General features: G+C 56.9%; 1 protein-coding gene across 2 annotated transcripts in view; it reads right to left on the bottom strand.

Moving 5' to 3' along the window:
- KCNC1 (potassium voltage-gated channel subfamily C member 1) overlaps positions 1-16027 on the bottom strand; it is a 45672-nt gene that overhangs the window by 1613 nt on the left and 28032 nt on the right. The window contains exons 2-3 of one of the 2 annotated variants that reach the window (XM_019746606.2): positions 8994-9927; positions 1796-1984 (exon numbers count right to left, since the gene is read on the bottom strand). In XM_019746606.2, coding sequence (XP_019602165.1) covers positions 1796-1984; positions 8994-9927 — 1123 coding nt within the window. Of the gene's footprint in view, positions 1-1795; positions 1985-3609; positions 5125-8993; positions 9928-16027 lie in introns of those variants that run through there. The other variant, XM_074336097.1, reaches the window with a different exon arrangement.

Below are 16027 nucleotides of genomic sequence, written 5' to 3'. Positions count from 1 at the left end.
GGCTTATGGCCTGGAAATATCCTGAGAAAAGCAAATCCTCAGCGGCTGTCATGACTCCATGAAAGCGTGGTCTGGTGGATGTGGGTGGGGACGCTTCACCCTTAGTGCCTCCCAAAAGGACTCTGGCACCCACTCCTCTGTGGGATTGGGGAGCCGGTACCACCTGTGACTGCTGCTGGGCCCCCTGGCCACTAGGGAGAGGGGCTTCCTCTGTCCCACACTCCCTGGGCTTCTAGAAGCAGTCAAGAGGCTTGTCTGTCTGCTCTTTCAGGCCACACAGACTGACCCAACATTCAAGATGAAGGAGGCAGGCAGCCCACAAGACCTTCTCAGGCAGAGCACAGCCACTGGGAAAAATCTACTTGTGTCCCCTTCACTTCTCTGAGCTGCTCCTACTCCTGGCATTCTAGAGCCTCCACCCAGGGAAAAAGCCAGTTGCAAAGGGGAGCATTCAGCCTATCCATGGAAGGTGCCACGGATGGGGCCTGCCCCCACCAGGCTGGCAGCCCTCCACCATGCAGCACCATGCGGGAAGCGCTGTGTTGCCCTGGGGCCCAAGGGACCTCCAAGCAGGGCAAGGAAGCAGGGACCAGCCTGGATCAGGTGGGCACACTCAGCACCAGTGACTAAAAGGACTTCCCCCATCTCAGTGTCGGCTGCCTCTCCCCTCTGGCTTTGCCCTTTATTTGGAATTCTGCATTTGCTCTTTGTGCGTTGTTGAACCACTGCAAATACTGGAGCAGTTGTAAGTGGCCACAGGCTACACCAACTGTTGCTCTAAAAAGCCAACTATCACTCTGTCCCAATCTGCTCGCCCGTCAGCATGCATCCCAGGTGAGCACGGGAGGTGCTCCCAGGCATGCACCAGCTGCCCGCTGCTGCGCTGTGCTGAGGGCAGCCTTTTCCGCCTTCCAGGCCCAGGCCAATGCCCAGAGCCTCAAGCTAGGGTGCTCTGCATCCTTGCCTGAAGCCTCTCCCCAGCTCATGCTCAATCAAGCTCCGGTAAAAGCCTTTCCCCCAGGGTGTCAGCCTAAGACAAGGGTTTGGGGAGGAGTCCTTGAGCAGAGGCCACCGTGGGGCTCAGCCCTCACCCACCACCAGGGGGCACTGACCACACCGGGGCCTGGCTAATGGGCTCTGGGGATGGAAGGGGCTGCAAAGAGTCCTGCATAACCACCTTCTCTTGGCAAATTCTCCATCTGCCACTAGTAATATTCTGACAGGTATACACCTTACCTCTGCAAGAACACTGGCCTCACCCCCAAGGCCTGAAGCCACATCTCTCTTCATGCCTCCCCTACCATGGGTCTGTGGATTCTCTTTAAAGGATGCCTCTTCAGAACATGGATCTTGGGTGGCTAAGCCCACAGGGTCCTGGCCAGGCCAGGCCCACTCCACTGCCCTCTTCCACCAAGGGATGGGGGAGATCACTTTGCCTTTTGGGTCTGACCTGCCAGTTGCCAGAACAGCCTAGAGTATTCGAGGTTCTTCCCGTACCCCTGGGTATCCCCAGGTATCCCCCTGCCTTAGGGTCACGGCCTGTCCCTAAGCCCCTTCCTACCCGTTAGATACCACCCCTCAGCTGCCTGGACCTCAGCTTCTGCCAGCCTGACATCCCACTTGGAAGAGAGGGACTCAGACCTCCAGGGGCTAACCCTGGGGGTTCCTTCTGCTCCCTGCCACCCATCAGTGTGCCTGCCTGCCCCTCAGCGCCCCTCGCCCCCCACCCCGCCCACCCATCTGCAGGAGCGCCAGGCGGCCCAGCTGATGCAGTGCCCCAGCCTCCTCTACATACCCTTTCTCATTCCTCCACCAGGTGGGCACGCGTACTCCCCGGTTGATAAGAGGAAGCAGGGTCCGTATCTCTCGCGGGTGCCCGAGCGCGTAAAGGGCAGGCCCTCATCGGGAGTGAGGGCCTGGTCTATGTGGGGGCAGTCTTCGTTCGCCAGCGCGGCCTTCGCCACCTCCCCATTCAGTTTGGAATCTTCAAACATATAAGCAGAAGCTATTGAGACACTGAAAACTGTTTAGTGGGGGTGACAGGCCAGAGGTGGGGCATTGGCAAAGGGCAGCCCATCTCTGAAGACAGAAAAGCGAGCGGGCCATAGAGGGAGGCACAAGGCTGGGGGTCCCCGGCTCGTTCAGGCGGCCTGCGGGCTGCCCACAGTGCTGTGAAGGAGGGGCTCCTGGGTTTGCTCAAAGTTTGCAAAAAGATGAGTCGGTGGGCCCAGCAAGCGAGGTGCCAGGGGCCGGGCCCAGAGCCCAAGGCGGGGCCGATGAGACAGGATGGTGTGATGCAGACATGGGTAGAGGGCCAGACATAGAGCTCAGGGAGAAAACAGACAGACACGCAGAAACACTCCAGTAGAGAGAGGGAGCCTTTCCTGACCCCTCTGCTACTGGCCGGAGCCTGGCTGCAGCCCATGCACATCCAGCTCAGGCTTCCCTGCCCCATCCAGACCCCGTTTATCAACTCCACCCATTCCCCATTCGGTTCCCATCTGATGACTCCCTGTCCCTTGTCCCCCACACACACCCTATCTGATACCTTAGCCTGCTCGCCCCCATATGAGATCCAATCTGGTCACTCTGTGTCCCTGCTCCCCATGCAGACTAGGCCTGGCCACACAGTGTCCTCTGTCCCCATACAGACTTACGTTAACCTGGTCACTCTATGTTCCATCCGCCACACAGACTTAACCTGGTCACTGTCTATGTCCCATCTCCCATGCAGATTGGGCCTGGCCACGCAGTCTCCCCCATCTCCCACGCAGACCCAATCTGACCACAGTCTTATGCTGAGCCCTCAGTCCGCTGATCCCCACACAGATCAAGCCAGGGCCTTCCACCCCGCTCGGCCCCAGGAGGCCTGGTCAGCTTGGGGCACAACAGGGACATATGCATGAGACACTGACAGCAGGCCATGACTTAGGAGGGGCCCCCATTCCTCCGTCTCCTCTCGGCAGCATCACCCGAAAAGCAGAGCAAATGGATGTGTAAAGACAACAGCAGCTGATGGACTCAGGTGGGGCAGACGAGTCGGCCTCTGTGTTAGCCTGAGAAGGAACCTAGGGGGAGGTCTGGGGGCACATTCAGGGTATGTGTGTGTGTGTGTGGGGGGCAAAGTGTGGCCAGAGCAGGGATCTTACCCTCTCCCAAGTCCAGGAGCCGTGGCAGGCTCTGGAGCTGGCAGAGGTAGTTCTGTCTGGCCGCTGCCCCCACCCATCACTCTCGGGCACTGAGCCGGCCCCACACTCTCTGCCCTCAGAGCAGAAACTTCCTGGTCAGGGTGGAGCCAACTCAGTGCCCACGTGGGCACCACAGCTTTCTCACAGGCTGCATCTAGGGTGAGCGCCCCCAGGGAAGACCGACACCCACACGGCCGGGGCCACAGGAAGGGGGGCTCTCTGGAAGACTAAAGTGGGGGGAGTGGGGGGGAGGAAGCTGGAGACAATCTCCTCCCGATCTGACCCTCTTCCGTGGCCGTTTACATCATGTAACTACACGCAGAGGTGATCCTTCTCCACGGGCACACGCTCTGCATGACCATGGGCAGGCCACAGCCCGTGTGCACATCATGTCACTACAAAGAGGCAGTCAGTCAAAAGAGAAATGGACCAATCAGGTTTATTCATAAAGCAAATCCAAAAAAAAAAATCCCATCATAATTTTGGAACTTAAAAAAAAAGTCTGTCATACAAGATGGCAAAGCATTTCACGTACAATGCGTTTCTTGACAAATCCCAGGGACTTCACTCCCCAATTTACTCTGAGCCAGAAAGGCCAGTTATCAAGGTAACTCTGATACCACGTAACTGGGGCTGGGGCCTGCCTGGGGTCTGAGGGCTGCCTAGCGTGTGGGGCGTGTCTACGGGCACACAAGTGGGCACAGACACACCCGGTCCTGCCTCCTACTCTGGTTGGCCTCTGGCTTCTCTCCCAGGGTCTCTGGGCTGAGGAGGAGGTGGTTGGGGAGAGGGGAGGGAAGTCTGTGGGAGGAGGATGGGGGGGCCGGTGGGGAAGTCAGGGCCCCTTGTACCCGGACAAATGTTCCTCAAAGGGAAAACAGCAAGTCCGACCAGGCAGCGTCTCCATGTGGGAGGGGAGTCAGGCCCTGCTGTCTCTCTGTTGGCCATTGTCTGTCAGTGGACACATCAACAGCCTACAGTTCTTGCCCAGGGGTGCTCAAAGCTAGGACCCCTCCTCTGACCCTGAGTGAGCCCCAACCCAATGGATCTGCCCCCCGTGCCATGCCCCGGAATATCTAGCTCTCACACCCTTTAAAGGGTCCATGGTTGGGGCTGGTTTCCCTGCAGGGGCAGGGGGCAGGGGGCAGCCATAAGGATCCCTTGGAGGACGTGAGCTGTGCACCTCTCCCTCCCTGGAAGGACCCCCGGACTCTGCGGGACCTGCTTCTTCTCTCAGCCATGACTTCGAGGGTGTGTGACTAGGTGCGTGTGTTTAGGAGCCAGCCTCCCTGGGCTGCTGGTTTGTCTGCAGTTTTGGCTGCTCTCAGAAACGGGGAGCATTCTCCTTCCCCAGCTCCAGAGGGGAGGCTGGGAGGGAGAGAAACCAAGGAGGGGCTGACTCTGTCAACCTGAGGCACTGCTGAAAAAGGCCAGAGGGTCAGCTCAGCCAAGACTCCACTCCTGCCTCTACCCCATCCTTTGGATGAGATGGCCACCAGGAACCTGGATTCCCACCCGCTCCCCCGAAGGCGGGGAGCCTTTCCTCCCCCTCCCCTGGCCCACGGCTCCTCAGCCCCCACTAGACCCGAGGGCTTGCAATGATGAAATGGCAGCATGGGCAGCGTCTCACGGAGATGGTTTCCAGGCTTTGAAATGGGCTGAGATAGATGAGCGTCCGCGAGAGGGTCATTTTTTTTTAAACTTTGGAGCAAGGAGACCCCGGTGTCAGGGCCCTCAGCCAGCAGGACTGGCTTTCCACCTGGTCTCCAGGCACCAGGACGTACTTACTTACTGTTCAGACCAGCAGCGGGCACGGGGCGGGGGGCACACAGACTGTGGTGGGGTGGGGCTTGCTGGGTGTTTCCTTGGGTTTACCCCCAAGGGGACTGCCCAGCTGGGGGTTCAGGGAAAAAGTCCCGAGCTAACTGGGGACAGTCTGTGAGAGACACGAGCAGAGTACAGTCACGAGAACCGGCACAAGTCATGCAACAAAACGAGGAGAGAGAGAGAGAGAGAAACATGATTACTAGAGAGAAAGAAAAAGAGAGAACGTGAACAACACAGAAAAGAATACCCAGGCCTGGCCCTCGGAGGCGGCTCATTCTCTGTCCCTTTCCCCACAGCCCACCTGGGGCCACGTAGACTCTACTGAGGAACCAGCTGCCCACCCTGGCCCTATATCCAAGCAGAAACTCGGTCAGCTCATGCAGAGGGGCCCTGCCCACACCCCGCCCAGTCAACTCTGCCCCGACTGCGCCACCCTCCCTGCCCCATGGGCTAGCACCACTCCCAGCACCCTCTGCAGCCCCGCACCCCACAGGTGAAAGGTGGAGAGCTGGGGCCAGGGGCACTTTGGACTCAGCTGCTCAGGGGAGACCCCTTATGCACCCCCCAAAGACGATCCAGAGGCTGTAGTGGCAGTTCCCAGGGGGCCCAGGCAGGGTCTTCTCCGGGGCCTTACTGCTGCTCTGCGCACCTGTGGGCAGGATGGGGTCTGGCCACCACCCTTCCCCCATGCCAGCTCTCTGGTCACCTATGGTGGGACCCTGCAGCCCCAGACCTGGCACCACAGAGGACTAACCCATGTCACAGGAGCAGAGATGGACAAGACACACGTGAATGGACATGGCAGGACAGAGGGAACACTCCGAGCTGTCCAGAGCAAGTGGTCTGCCCCCCCCATCCTGACTGCAGATGGGGAAAGGAGCCCCTTTCTGGGAAAGGAGCAACTTCTCCTGGGTGATCAGCTCCAAGCAGCCCTTGATGATGTGGGGTGCCCTCCTGGCAACCCCCGTGACTCGGGACAAATCCCCCCAACACGGAGGCCATGCCAGTCATGGTACAGAGGGAGACCAGATCATCCTTCACAGACACACGGACCTGAGGCTTCAGGAGAGACCAGAGGTGGAGGGGAGGGGAAGGTGCTGCTGCCTCGCCGGAATCCCGGGGGTCCAGCCTTGGTGGGGGAGGTGCCCTCAGAGCCCAGCGTGTTGCACTTGGCCCCAGCCCAGGTTCTAAAAGTGGAACTGGAGAACCTTAGGTTTCATTGAGGCCACTTGATTGCCTTGGGGATGGAAGGTGGCCACCGAGGTCTTGGGGGCCACATCTCACCTCCCTCAGGTCCTGCATGCCCCGTCTCCACCCACGTTTGCCTTCTTCGCCTCTGGCCTCCCCCACTCACTCACAAACACACCCAGCACTGTGCCATTCTAGGTGCATAGCTTCAAACAGAAAAAGAGGAGAATGGGAAGGGACTCAGGGAGGCAGAGATGGGGGAACACCTCCTAAGAACCACACCTTTCCGTAATAGATAATCCAGGTCTCGCACACCAGCCTTTGGAGGAAGGAGTGTTCTGGTAAGGGAGGAGGCTCAGAGGAGGTCTCAGAGCCAAATGGGCAGGTCTGGACATCAGGACAGCACGGCCAGGGTAAGTGAGTACTTAAACAGGGGGTGAAGATTAAGTGTGAGGAGCAGGAAGGCAGGGGGATCCGGGATCTGGCTTGGGAGGGCCCAGAATACCTCCTAAGCCACAGAAACTGCTCATGCCAGAGCTCTGGGTTGTTGAGATGTTGGGGCAGAGCAAGGCTCCCAGGAGCAGGGCTGCCAAGGCTGCGGGGTCGCGGGGATCCGACACAAACACAGGGGTTGTACAGGTCCTCTGCAGCATGGGAGAAGGGCTGTCCCTAGGACTCGCTGGTGTACGTGTCAGAACACACACGTCTACACTCGGTGTGTGTGTGCATGCATCCATGTGCATGGGTGCGCGAGCGTGTATGTGTGGTGCCCTCAGCACACAAAGAGTACTGGCATTGTCTAGGAGTACAGACGACTCTGCCTGACTGGAGTGTCTGGGGATCCCTGGGACTGGCCTGGGGCACCCATGCTTTGGGCACCAATCCTGAAAGACCCAGGGTTGGGGAGGATGTGCAGGAAGGGCCAAGTAGCACCATGGTGATGCCACTCAGGCTGAGCTCTCCCTGCTGGGGCCCAGAGTGGATGCGGGGCTAGGCCAGCCCAGACCCTCTCCCCGAGCCCCAGGAACTTTCTTGGCTGTGACAGTGGCTCCTGAGTTCAAACATCTAGCTAATCCAAAGCAGACAGTTGGGCAGGAGCTTTCCACCAGCCCATGCCTGCCTCCCTGCGCAGGAGCCGTGCCTTGGCCAGGGAGCCCAGCCTCACCTTAGGATCCTTAATCCAGCCTCCTCTGAGACCCCTGGCTCAGCCCAGGACACGAACCATGTTCTTTTCAGGTGCCTAGAGGAATCCCAGGAAGGGGGAGGGGTATCGGGCCAGGAAAAGGGGCTGGAGAGCTCCCATGGGCAGAGAATTGGGCCTTGGAGGTCCTGCTCTGGGCAGCACAGCTGTGGGATGAAGCCAGGTCTGGAACAGGATGGGGGTGGTGGGCCAGAGAGCACATCAGCAGGAGAGAATCAATCATCCGCTGGGGGAGGCCACCCAAACTGGGGAAACGTGCTCATCTAGGGCTGAGCTAGCCTGCAGCCCCTCTGCCAGCCCTGGACCTGGGGTGTCCTTCGGAGACTAAATGCTGCTTATCCCTCACTCCGCCTCCCTCACCTGACGCTCCTTCTTAGCTCTGTGCTGTATTCTACTCTGTGATATCCATTCCTTTGAAATCCCTGTGTCCACAGAATAAGTCGATGGTATTCCATGGGTAGAGGTAGACTATGGGCTTTATATCTTCGGACCAGAGCCCCGTGATCAACTTTATGTGCTATGTGCAGGTTCTCATAAAACTGAGAGAGTCCCATAACGAACCACTAGCCATGGAATATTAGAATATATCCCACGATGACTAGTATTGTTTCATGGCCCCCCTCCCCCCTCCCCGACCCCCACCGAATTCACGGGAAAGTGGTTGTACACTGGTTGGGGTGTCATGTATTGCTGCTGCAGTCCCTACCGCCGGACGTGGAGAGAACCCTCGGTGGGAGGTTGTTGCTGGTCTGGAGCGCTTTTGTCTAAGCTGCCGAGGGTGGTGGCCCCCTCTAGTCCTTCGCTCACCAGCCACTTCCATCAAAGGCCATCGGAAACTCCCACTCGACCATCAACCCAAACAGACAACGTGAAAGCTCGACTCACTCCAACAGGTTCCTAAAGATAAATGCTAAACTCTAGAGTGGTGGTAGAAGATGAGTTGGTTCGGCATGCTATGGGGGAAGTAAGCTTATTACGGAGGGCTAGAGGCGTCTCCTGGGACACACACCTGGAGCTAGGCAGCTGGAATCAGCGCAGAAATGCTACTCAGCTGTAGAGACAGGCTCTGTGGGGGGTGAGAATCTTTGCTACTGCTTTTGCAGGGACCCTCCTGCCAGATCCCATGCACCATTCATACCATCTGCACAGCCTGAGCTGTGTAAAGACCAAATCAGAAGCTGTCTGCCATTTCCAAATCACACCCACCCCCGCCCCGCCCAGACAGCAGGTCAGTGGCCTGAGTCAGAGACTCCCGCTGGATCCTGCCCACCGAGCAGCAGCTCCCCGGGGCTCCTGCTAAGAGAGTCCTCAGCAACCTCACCGGCCATGGCGTCTCTTCAGAACCTCACGAGACCAGCACGTCAACCTCCTTACCCAGGGCCACCAGTGAGGTTCCTCTCGCTGGCTTTTGCCTCACGAATTTGGCTGCCCAGCATCTCCCTGGGCCCCCAGGCTCCACACCTCGAGACTGAGTGTGGGGTCCCGGGTTGCCCACGGAACTAAGGAAGCAGTCTGAGTGAATCTGGAATCATCGCTACAGGGGGCGGAGGTGAAAGGTCAGATCGACATGCCTCTAAGAGGTTTCCTACCTGCTCTGTTAATTTCTAAAATTTCTTCCTGGGCCAGCGGGCATGTGTCACTCTGAGTACTGTGGTGTGGAGAGTTTACGACAGATTTACAATAATTGGGAGATCCCAGCTGCGGTGGCCGCGGAATATGCTTCTTTTTTTTCTTTGGTAGTTTCTGCTTAGCCATGGCTAAGGAGTAATACATCCCGAAATTGTTCACGATGACGGGCACGGGCATGGCGATGGTCAGCACGCCCGCCAGCGCACACAGCGCCCCCACCAGCATGCCGGACCACGTCTGCGGGTACATGTCTCCGTAGCCCAGCGTCGTCATGGTGACCACGGCCCACCAGAAGCCGATGGGGATGTTCTTAAAGTGGGTGTGCTCACTGGCGCTGGGGTCATTGGGCTGTGCCCCTATCCTCTCGGCGTAGTAGATCATGGTGGCGAAGATCAGGACGCCCAGGGCCAGGAAGATGATGAGCAGTAAGAACTCGTTGGTGCTGGCGCGCAGCGTGTGGCCCAGGACGCGCAGGCCCACAAAGTGGCGCGTGAGCTTGAAGATGCGCAGGATCCGCACGAAGCGCACCACGCGCAGGAAGCCCAGGACGTCCTTGGCGGCCTTGGAGGACAGGCCGCTTAGGCCCACCTCCAGGTAGAAGGGCAGGATGGCCACGAAGTCAATGATGTTGAGCGAGTTCTTGATGAACTCCACCTTGTTGGGGCAGAAGATGACACGCATGAGGAACTCGAAGGTGAACCAGACCACGCAGACACCCTCGATGTAGGTGAGAAAGGCCTCCGTCTCTGCTTCCCGGTAGTAGCGCACTTGCGTGCCATTCCGGACATTCTCGATTTCCGTCTTGTTCACAATGGGGTTGAAGCGCTCATGGGTCTCCAGGCAGAAGGTGGTGATGGAGACCAGGATGAAGAAGAGGGAGGCAAAGGCCACATACTGTGGGGGAGAAACACAGTGTCAGAGGGGACGCCCTCCCACCTAAAGTAGAGAAACCTGGGGCGCCTTTGTGTTGGGTCCAGTCAGAGGCCAGGCCAGGGGAAGACACCTGCACGATGACCCCTCCAACATGGGGCCAAACTGACAGGCCACCTTTCCCTTCTCAAGGCACGGGATAAAGAAGCTTGGGGAGCTAAGGGGTTGTGGCAGAGATTGCTTTGTTTTCACAAACACAGTTCCTTTCCTCCTAGATGCAGCTAGACTACATTTCCCAGCCTCCCGTGGGGTTAGGCAGGGTCATGTGACTGAGTTCAGGCCAGTGGACAGGGCACAAAAGGTATGTGCATTAAAGCTAGGCCTGGCTCATAAAACCTTCCTTCACGGGGTAGACGGGTGGCTCAGTTTGTTAGAGCACAAGCTCTGGGCAACGGGGCTGCCAGTTCGATTCCCACATGGGCCAGCGAGCTGCGCCCTCCGCAACTAGAATGAAGTCAATGAGCTGCTGCTGAGCTCCATGGTGGCCAGATGGCTCAGTTGGTTGGAGCGCGGGCTCTCAACCACAAGGTTGCCAGTTCGACTCCTCAACTCCCACAAGGGATGGTGGGTTGCACCCCCTGCAACTAACAATGGCAACTAGACCTGGAGCTGAGCTGTGCTCTCCACAACTAAGACTGAAAGGACAACAATTTGACTTGGAAAAGTCCCAGAAGTACACACTGTTCCCCAATAAAGTCTTGTTAAAAAAACAAAAAAACACCTTCCTTCTCACTCTCCATGCTCTTTCTTCCCTCCCAGTTCCTCGCAAATGCTGAAGCCCTAGGGGCCAGCAGGGCCACCAGAAGGAAGGAGCCTCCATCCCTGAGAAGAAAGACCACTAAATACTCTCATTGAACTATTGCCTGAGTGGGAAATAAACTTCTGTTGTGTTAAGCCACTGATTTGGAGGGGGTGCAGGGGATTGGTGAAAGCATTTAGTTACCCTGACTAATAAACGTGACCTAGCCTGCTGGGGCTAACGTTGGCAAAAAAGTGAGAAGGGGCGGGAATGGTGGAATCAGGCCCCTCCAAGGCCACATCTCCCATCTTCCTTTGTACTCCAGTCTATTACACTCTTTTTCATGGATCTGTACCTCATTCATGGGGTCTCTTTCAGGTTCCTATCTAGCACTGTAGAAGATGTGTAGTGCCTCAGGGCCTTAGACGTTTTTATCTGCTCTATCTTCCTAGGGACTCACATACCTAACCTGAAAGTGAGTGCCCCATCCTTGGAGGTATTCAAATAGAGGCTAACTGGTCATTTGTCAGAGACACGCTGTTGTGGGTTCTGGCATCAGGAGGAAATTGGACCAGGTATCTTCAAAGGCACCATAAACCATGCATCTGCTCCTCTCCTTCTCTCCTGCCAGCCCCAGGATATGGGTGTGGGTGGGAGGAAGGAAGAAGCTGTTGGGGTGCTGGGGCTTTCCAAACATTTGTGGGTCTCTGCTCCTCTCAGACCCCACCAGTGAGAAGGAAATGGTCGGAATAACCCAGCCTGCCCAGAACCACCTGCTCTGGCCCTGCGCTCCCTGGAGGAAGGTTCAGGAGACCTTTTGGTTTGGTTTGGTGGTGATGGAGATCCCTTGGGTTTCTTAAGCCCCCAGAAGATATGGGAACCCAAGGAAAGAGAATAAAACAGCTGTCTGAGTTTCAAACCCTCCTACTCAGACTGAATTCCAGACAAGGTCTCTTCTTCTAGCCTCCAGTTGGGTCCCCCCGGAACTCTAACGCACCACGGCTTCCCTTGGCACTGCCCTGGGCAGATGGACCCCTGGCCACTCAGCTCTCTTCCAAGGGCCCAGCTGGTCATACCTGCCTGCATGTTCTTGCTGCTCTCCTTCCCTCTGGGCTCCCCTTCTCCCAGCTTGGCCAAGGTAGGCCACGGCCAGAAAGAACACAGCCATTTCCTGGGAGGCAGCCCTAGACTACAGTCTGGAACACGTGGCACCTTTGGTCCACAGAGCTGCCCTCATAGACAACTTGAAGGACTGCCACAGTCTCACCCTGTATCTGAAGCAGGAGGCAGCCATGCTGCTTCTAGCAATTTCTTTCGTTTGCATTGATGCCCCTGCCCACCTGGTTGCAGAAGGCAGCACTGGGGCCCCAGAACAGCCCTGCCTGGGCTGACCATGGCTAGGGGACCTGGCACCCAACCTGGAAGGGATCTAGAAACCAAGAACTATGTGGACCGCCCAAGCCACATTCGGGGTTTGGGGACGGGGAGAGGAAGAGGAGGGGGAAAGTCAGCTTTCAGGATGTCAGTGTAAGAGTAGCCTTTAGGATTATCTGGTCCAAGACACTACAGGCTACAGATGGGAAGCCTGAGGCCCAGAACCAGGAGGAGAGCTGCCCAAGCCAGTCATTGCAGTATGCTCATGGCCCTACAAGCGTTACAGCATTGAGCGAGTGTCAAAAATTTTATCCTAGACTACTATCAATTGTGATTCCTACGAATCCTTCCTTCAATCCACCCATCCATCATCTATTTATCCATTTCCTCCTTCCCTCCCCCCACCCTCCCTCCGTCCCTCCCTCCTTCTCTTCCTCTCCCCCTCCCACCTTTCCTTCCTCTCTTCTCTTCCTTCCTCACCAAGCGCCAGGTTAAGCCCAGCACAGAGGGGAATGAGGCCTCAGCCCAGCTCTCAGGGAGCCCCCACCCAAGGACACACAGAGATGAGTACAATGCAGTGGGCTGCAAAGGTGAGCCCCAGGAGTCCTGTGAAGGGGGTGAGGTTTGGACAAGGTGGGGCAGGGGAGGGCCTTAAACCAGGTCTTCCAGCTTCAGAAACAGCTCTGTGAGGGTTCAGCTCTGCTGACCTGAGTCACCAGAGAAGTAGAGCAGGAAAGCAAAGTGGAAGCCGCAGAAAGAGGTTACCACTTCCAACCTGTTTATCCAGCTCTTTCCATCACCAGAGTTGCCAAAGCTCTTGTTGCTTAAAACATATCCCTGTTTGCTGGGCATCTGGCCCTGGATTCCCTCTGGAGGGCCCCTTCTTGGAGTTTGGCATTCACAGCCAGACTTCCCAGGGGCAGATCATGCCCCTGTCACACCCCCTGCCCTGGCCTTTGTGACAGAGGAAGACCAAGAGGCAGGACCCACTGCACCCCTGGGCTCCCAGCCCTTGGCAACGATGGAAAGTAGGAGGTACCTTCCCTCCTCTGTCCCCTCTGCTTATATGTGACTTTCTTTCAACAGGGCCACTGCCATCAAAGCTAACAGGTTTTTTAGGCTTCAGTGTCAGCCACTAGTCCAGTGTCCACACAGCTACCAGAGGAAGCAACCTGCTGGAATCCCAGCTCTGCCCAGGCCACCTGACTATGCTGCCAACAGAGAAAAGCCTGAACTCCTCAGCCTGGCACATGTGCCTCAGTGATTTCCTTACAGGTACCCAACATTTCTGCCACATGCAACTCTGCCATTCATTTCTGATGCCCTATGCCCAGGTCTTCACACCTGCCATTCCTTCCACTAGAGAGTGTTCCTGCCAATCTCTCTTCAGTGCCCCACTGAGGAGCCCTTCTCCTGGGGCACCTTCTCCAGGTGAGGTTCCTCTTGGCAGCTTGAGGTCCTTAGGAGGCCGCAAATGAAGGGAACTCCCAATGAGCCTCTTAATTCCCCCCCTGGGAGGCAGTGAGCTTGTCTCCAACGCTGGCTCGTTAGTGCTCAGGGGAGGCTCAGGGGAACAGCCCAGATGGGGTACTGATGTGTTATGAGCCTTCTCACTCCTAGGTGCCCCCACAAGCCCCTGGAGCTCTCCTCCCATTTATTCCTCTCAGGACAGGTCCAAAGGGGAAAACTGAGGCCCAGAAAGAGGTCAGGTCTTATAAAATTAGGGTATAAAAAATCCTTGGTTCTCACCTATCAATGGAGATCCTGTCTAGATTTTTTCCTCTCCAGGTCCCAGTGTCTAAAGAGTGGGGGTGAGGGGTAGGCAGCAGCAGCCAGGCCTCGAGCCAGACACTAGGACTTCTCCCCCCAGGGGAGCCATGAGAGGTGGAAGCCAGGCCTCCGCCTGATGCCTTGCTTTTGGCCTTTGCTGCCAGCAGGCCTGATCCTTTGTCACAGGCAGAGCCCAGCAACATCCGGTCCAAGTGGGCCCTTGGGAGGGCTGTGCAGGAAGGTGCCCCTGGCTTGTTCCAACCACTGCATTCTCCTAAGCCTGCAGACTAGCAGGTCAGCCACGCACACAGCCAAAGCGAGAGCTCCTATCCAGCCGCATCCCTGGCTCCCTTCTGTCCATCCTTAGGAAAGCTGAACGCAGGAAGGAGAGAGGAGGACGTCACCAAAACTAAAACGGCCTCTGCACCTTTAACCCTCATACCACCTGCTCAGATAGGGGCTTGCACCTCATTATGCCAGAAAGGAAACCCCAGGACAGAGGTTCAGGGACTACACAAAGGGTTGCAAGTTAGTGGTGAAGCTGTGCCTTGGACCCAAGTTTAGCTCCAGAACCTAAGATGTTTCTCCTACTAGAGTGACCATAGCTCTTCTGGCGAGCAACATAGCCCTGCACCCTGGGGAGCTGACCCTGATCGTGCCTGGATGGTCCTTCTTGGAGCTTGACACCCAGATTCTCTAAGGGTAGGCTATGCCCATCCCCAGTGAGGGAGAGAGCCAGCGTGCCTGGACTCACGCTGGAGACCAGCCAAGCCTAAATGGTTCTTGGGCCTCATCGCCCAGGCCTTGCTAGTGCCTGGAGCTACAGTGGTCCAGGTAGGGGGAGGTGGGGAATGCAGCCCCACCTCACTCAGGGAATCAGTGCTGCCAGCAGCCTTGGATGGTCTAGCCTGCATCCCTACCTGGCCCACCTTCCCGCAGACCCAGAGAGGGCAGGGTGAGAGATGACCTCAACTTGCTCAAGAAGCTCAGCCAGAGGGAGGGAGAAAGTGTAAGGAGACGGGAGGACCTGGCATCAGCTGACCCCTGGCAGGGAGGGAATCTCTAACTGGAAGGTATGGAGCAGCAAGCCTTGGGAATTGGCCTCTGCAGCAACCCTGGGCTGTCCCTCCGTGTAGGGGCTGCAGGCAAGGGGCAGGAACTGCCCCCGATGTGAGCTGTCTGCCTCCCAATCCCCAGTCACCCAGAGGACATGCAACATTCACCCACAGGCCACAGACATACACAGCTACCCAGAGTACACACCTACCCCATTACACTGTGCATGTGGCCACACAAACTACAGCAGTGTCCAGACCACACATACACAGAGAACACAGGGGCCCCTGGAATGTACTGAAACATATCACCGCACATCCAGCATAAACCTCCCGGCGCTGTTCTGCAGGATGCACAGCCCAGCCCCCACACAGCACTAGCAAGGATACAGTCAGAGCACACGGGCAATGCAGCAGTGGTCACCACACAGCACCAGCACTACGCACACAATGGACCTGCCACTGCCGCTCAGCTGGCCCCTTCTCTGCCCACCGCACCCCCGCTGGTGTGACTGACTCAGTGTCTGCCTCTCCAGCCTTCCCCGATGCCCTCAGCCTGCCTCCCTGCTCACAGTGCCAGCTCCTGGATTTCCTGTCCCGAGGGCCTGCCCATCATCCACAGGCTTCCTGATTTCCTGCCACCCACCAGACCTGTCTCCTTTCCCCAGCCCATCCTCGCAGCAGCTGTGCCCCCACAGCCAGGATACAGGCCAGCTGTGAAGCCAGTCCCTCCTGGGCTGTTAGCTGATGGCGGTGGGGCACACAGGGAGCTGTGCCCAGCAGCTCAGGGATAATTGTCAACCAGCGTGGTCACCTCAGCGATCACCCTTTGAAATTTCAAGACAACATAGGCAAGATCTTCTGATAATGCAGCATAAACCCAAGCTGGTAGTTTCTCGTTTGTTTTTTTTTTTCCCCCAGAACCAAATCACAAACCATGAGAGACCCGCCAATTGTGTTCTGGAAAGTGGTAGCCATGGCAACGGAGCAAGGCATCCCATTTCTATGGTAACCAGGATGGTGAGGCTGTTGGCTGTAAAGTCAGACAAACCTACTAACGATCTGTTGACTTAAGATGATGTTTTATAAATCACTGTTATTTTTATCATAACCCCACCCCTGAAAC

The sequence above is a fragment of the Rhinolophus sinicus genome, linkage group LG06 (genome assembly GCF_036562045.2).
Source record: "Rhinolophus sinicus isolate RSC01 linkage group LG06, ASM3656204v1, whole genome shotgun sequence".
Taxonomy (NCBI): Eukaryota; Metazoa; Chordata; class Mammalia; order Chiroptera; family Rhinolophidae; genus Rhinolophus; species Rhinolophus sinicus.
This window is presented reverse-complemented; position numbering and strand designations above follow the sequence as displayed.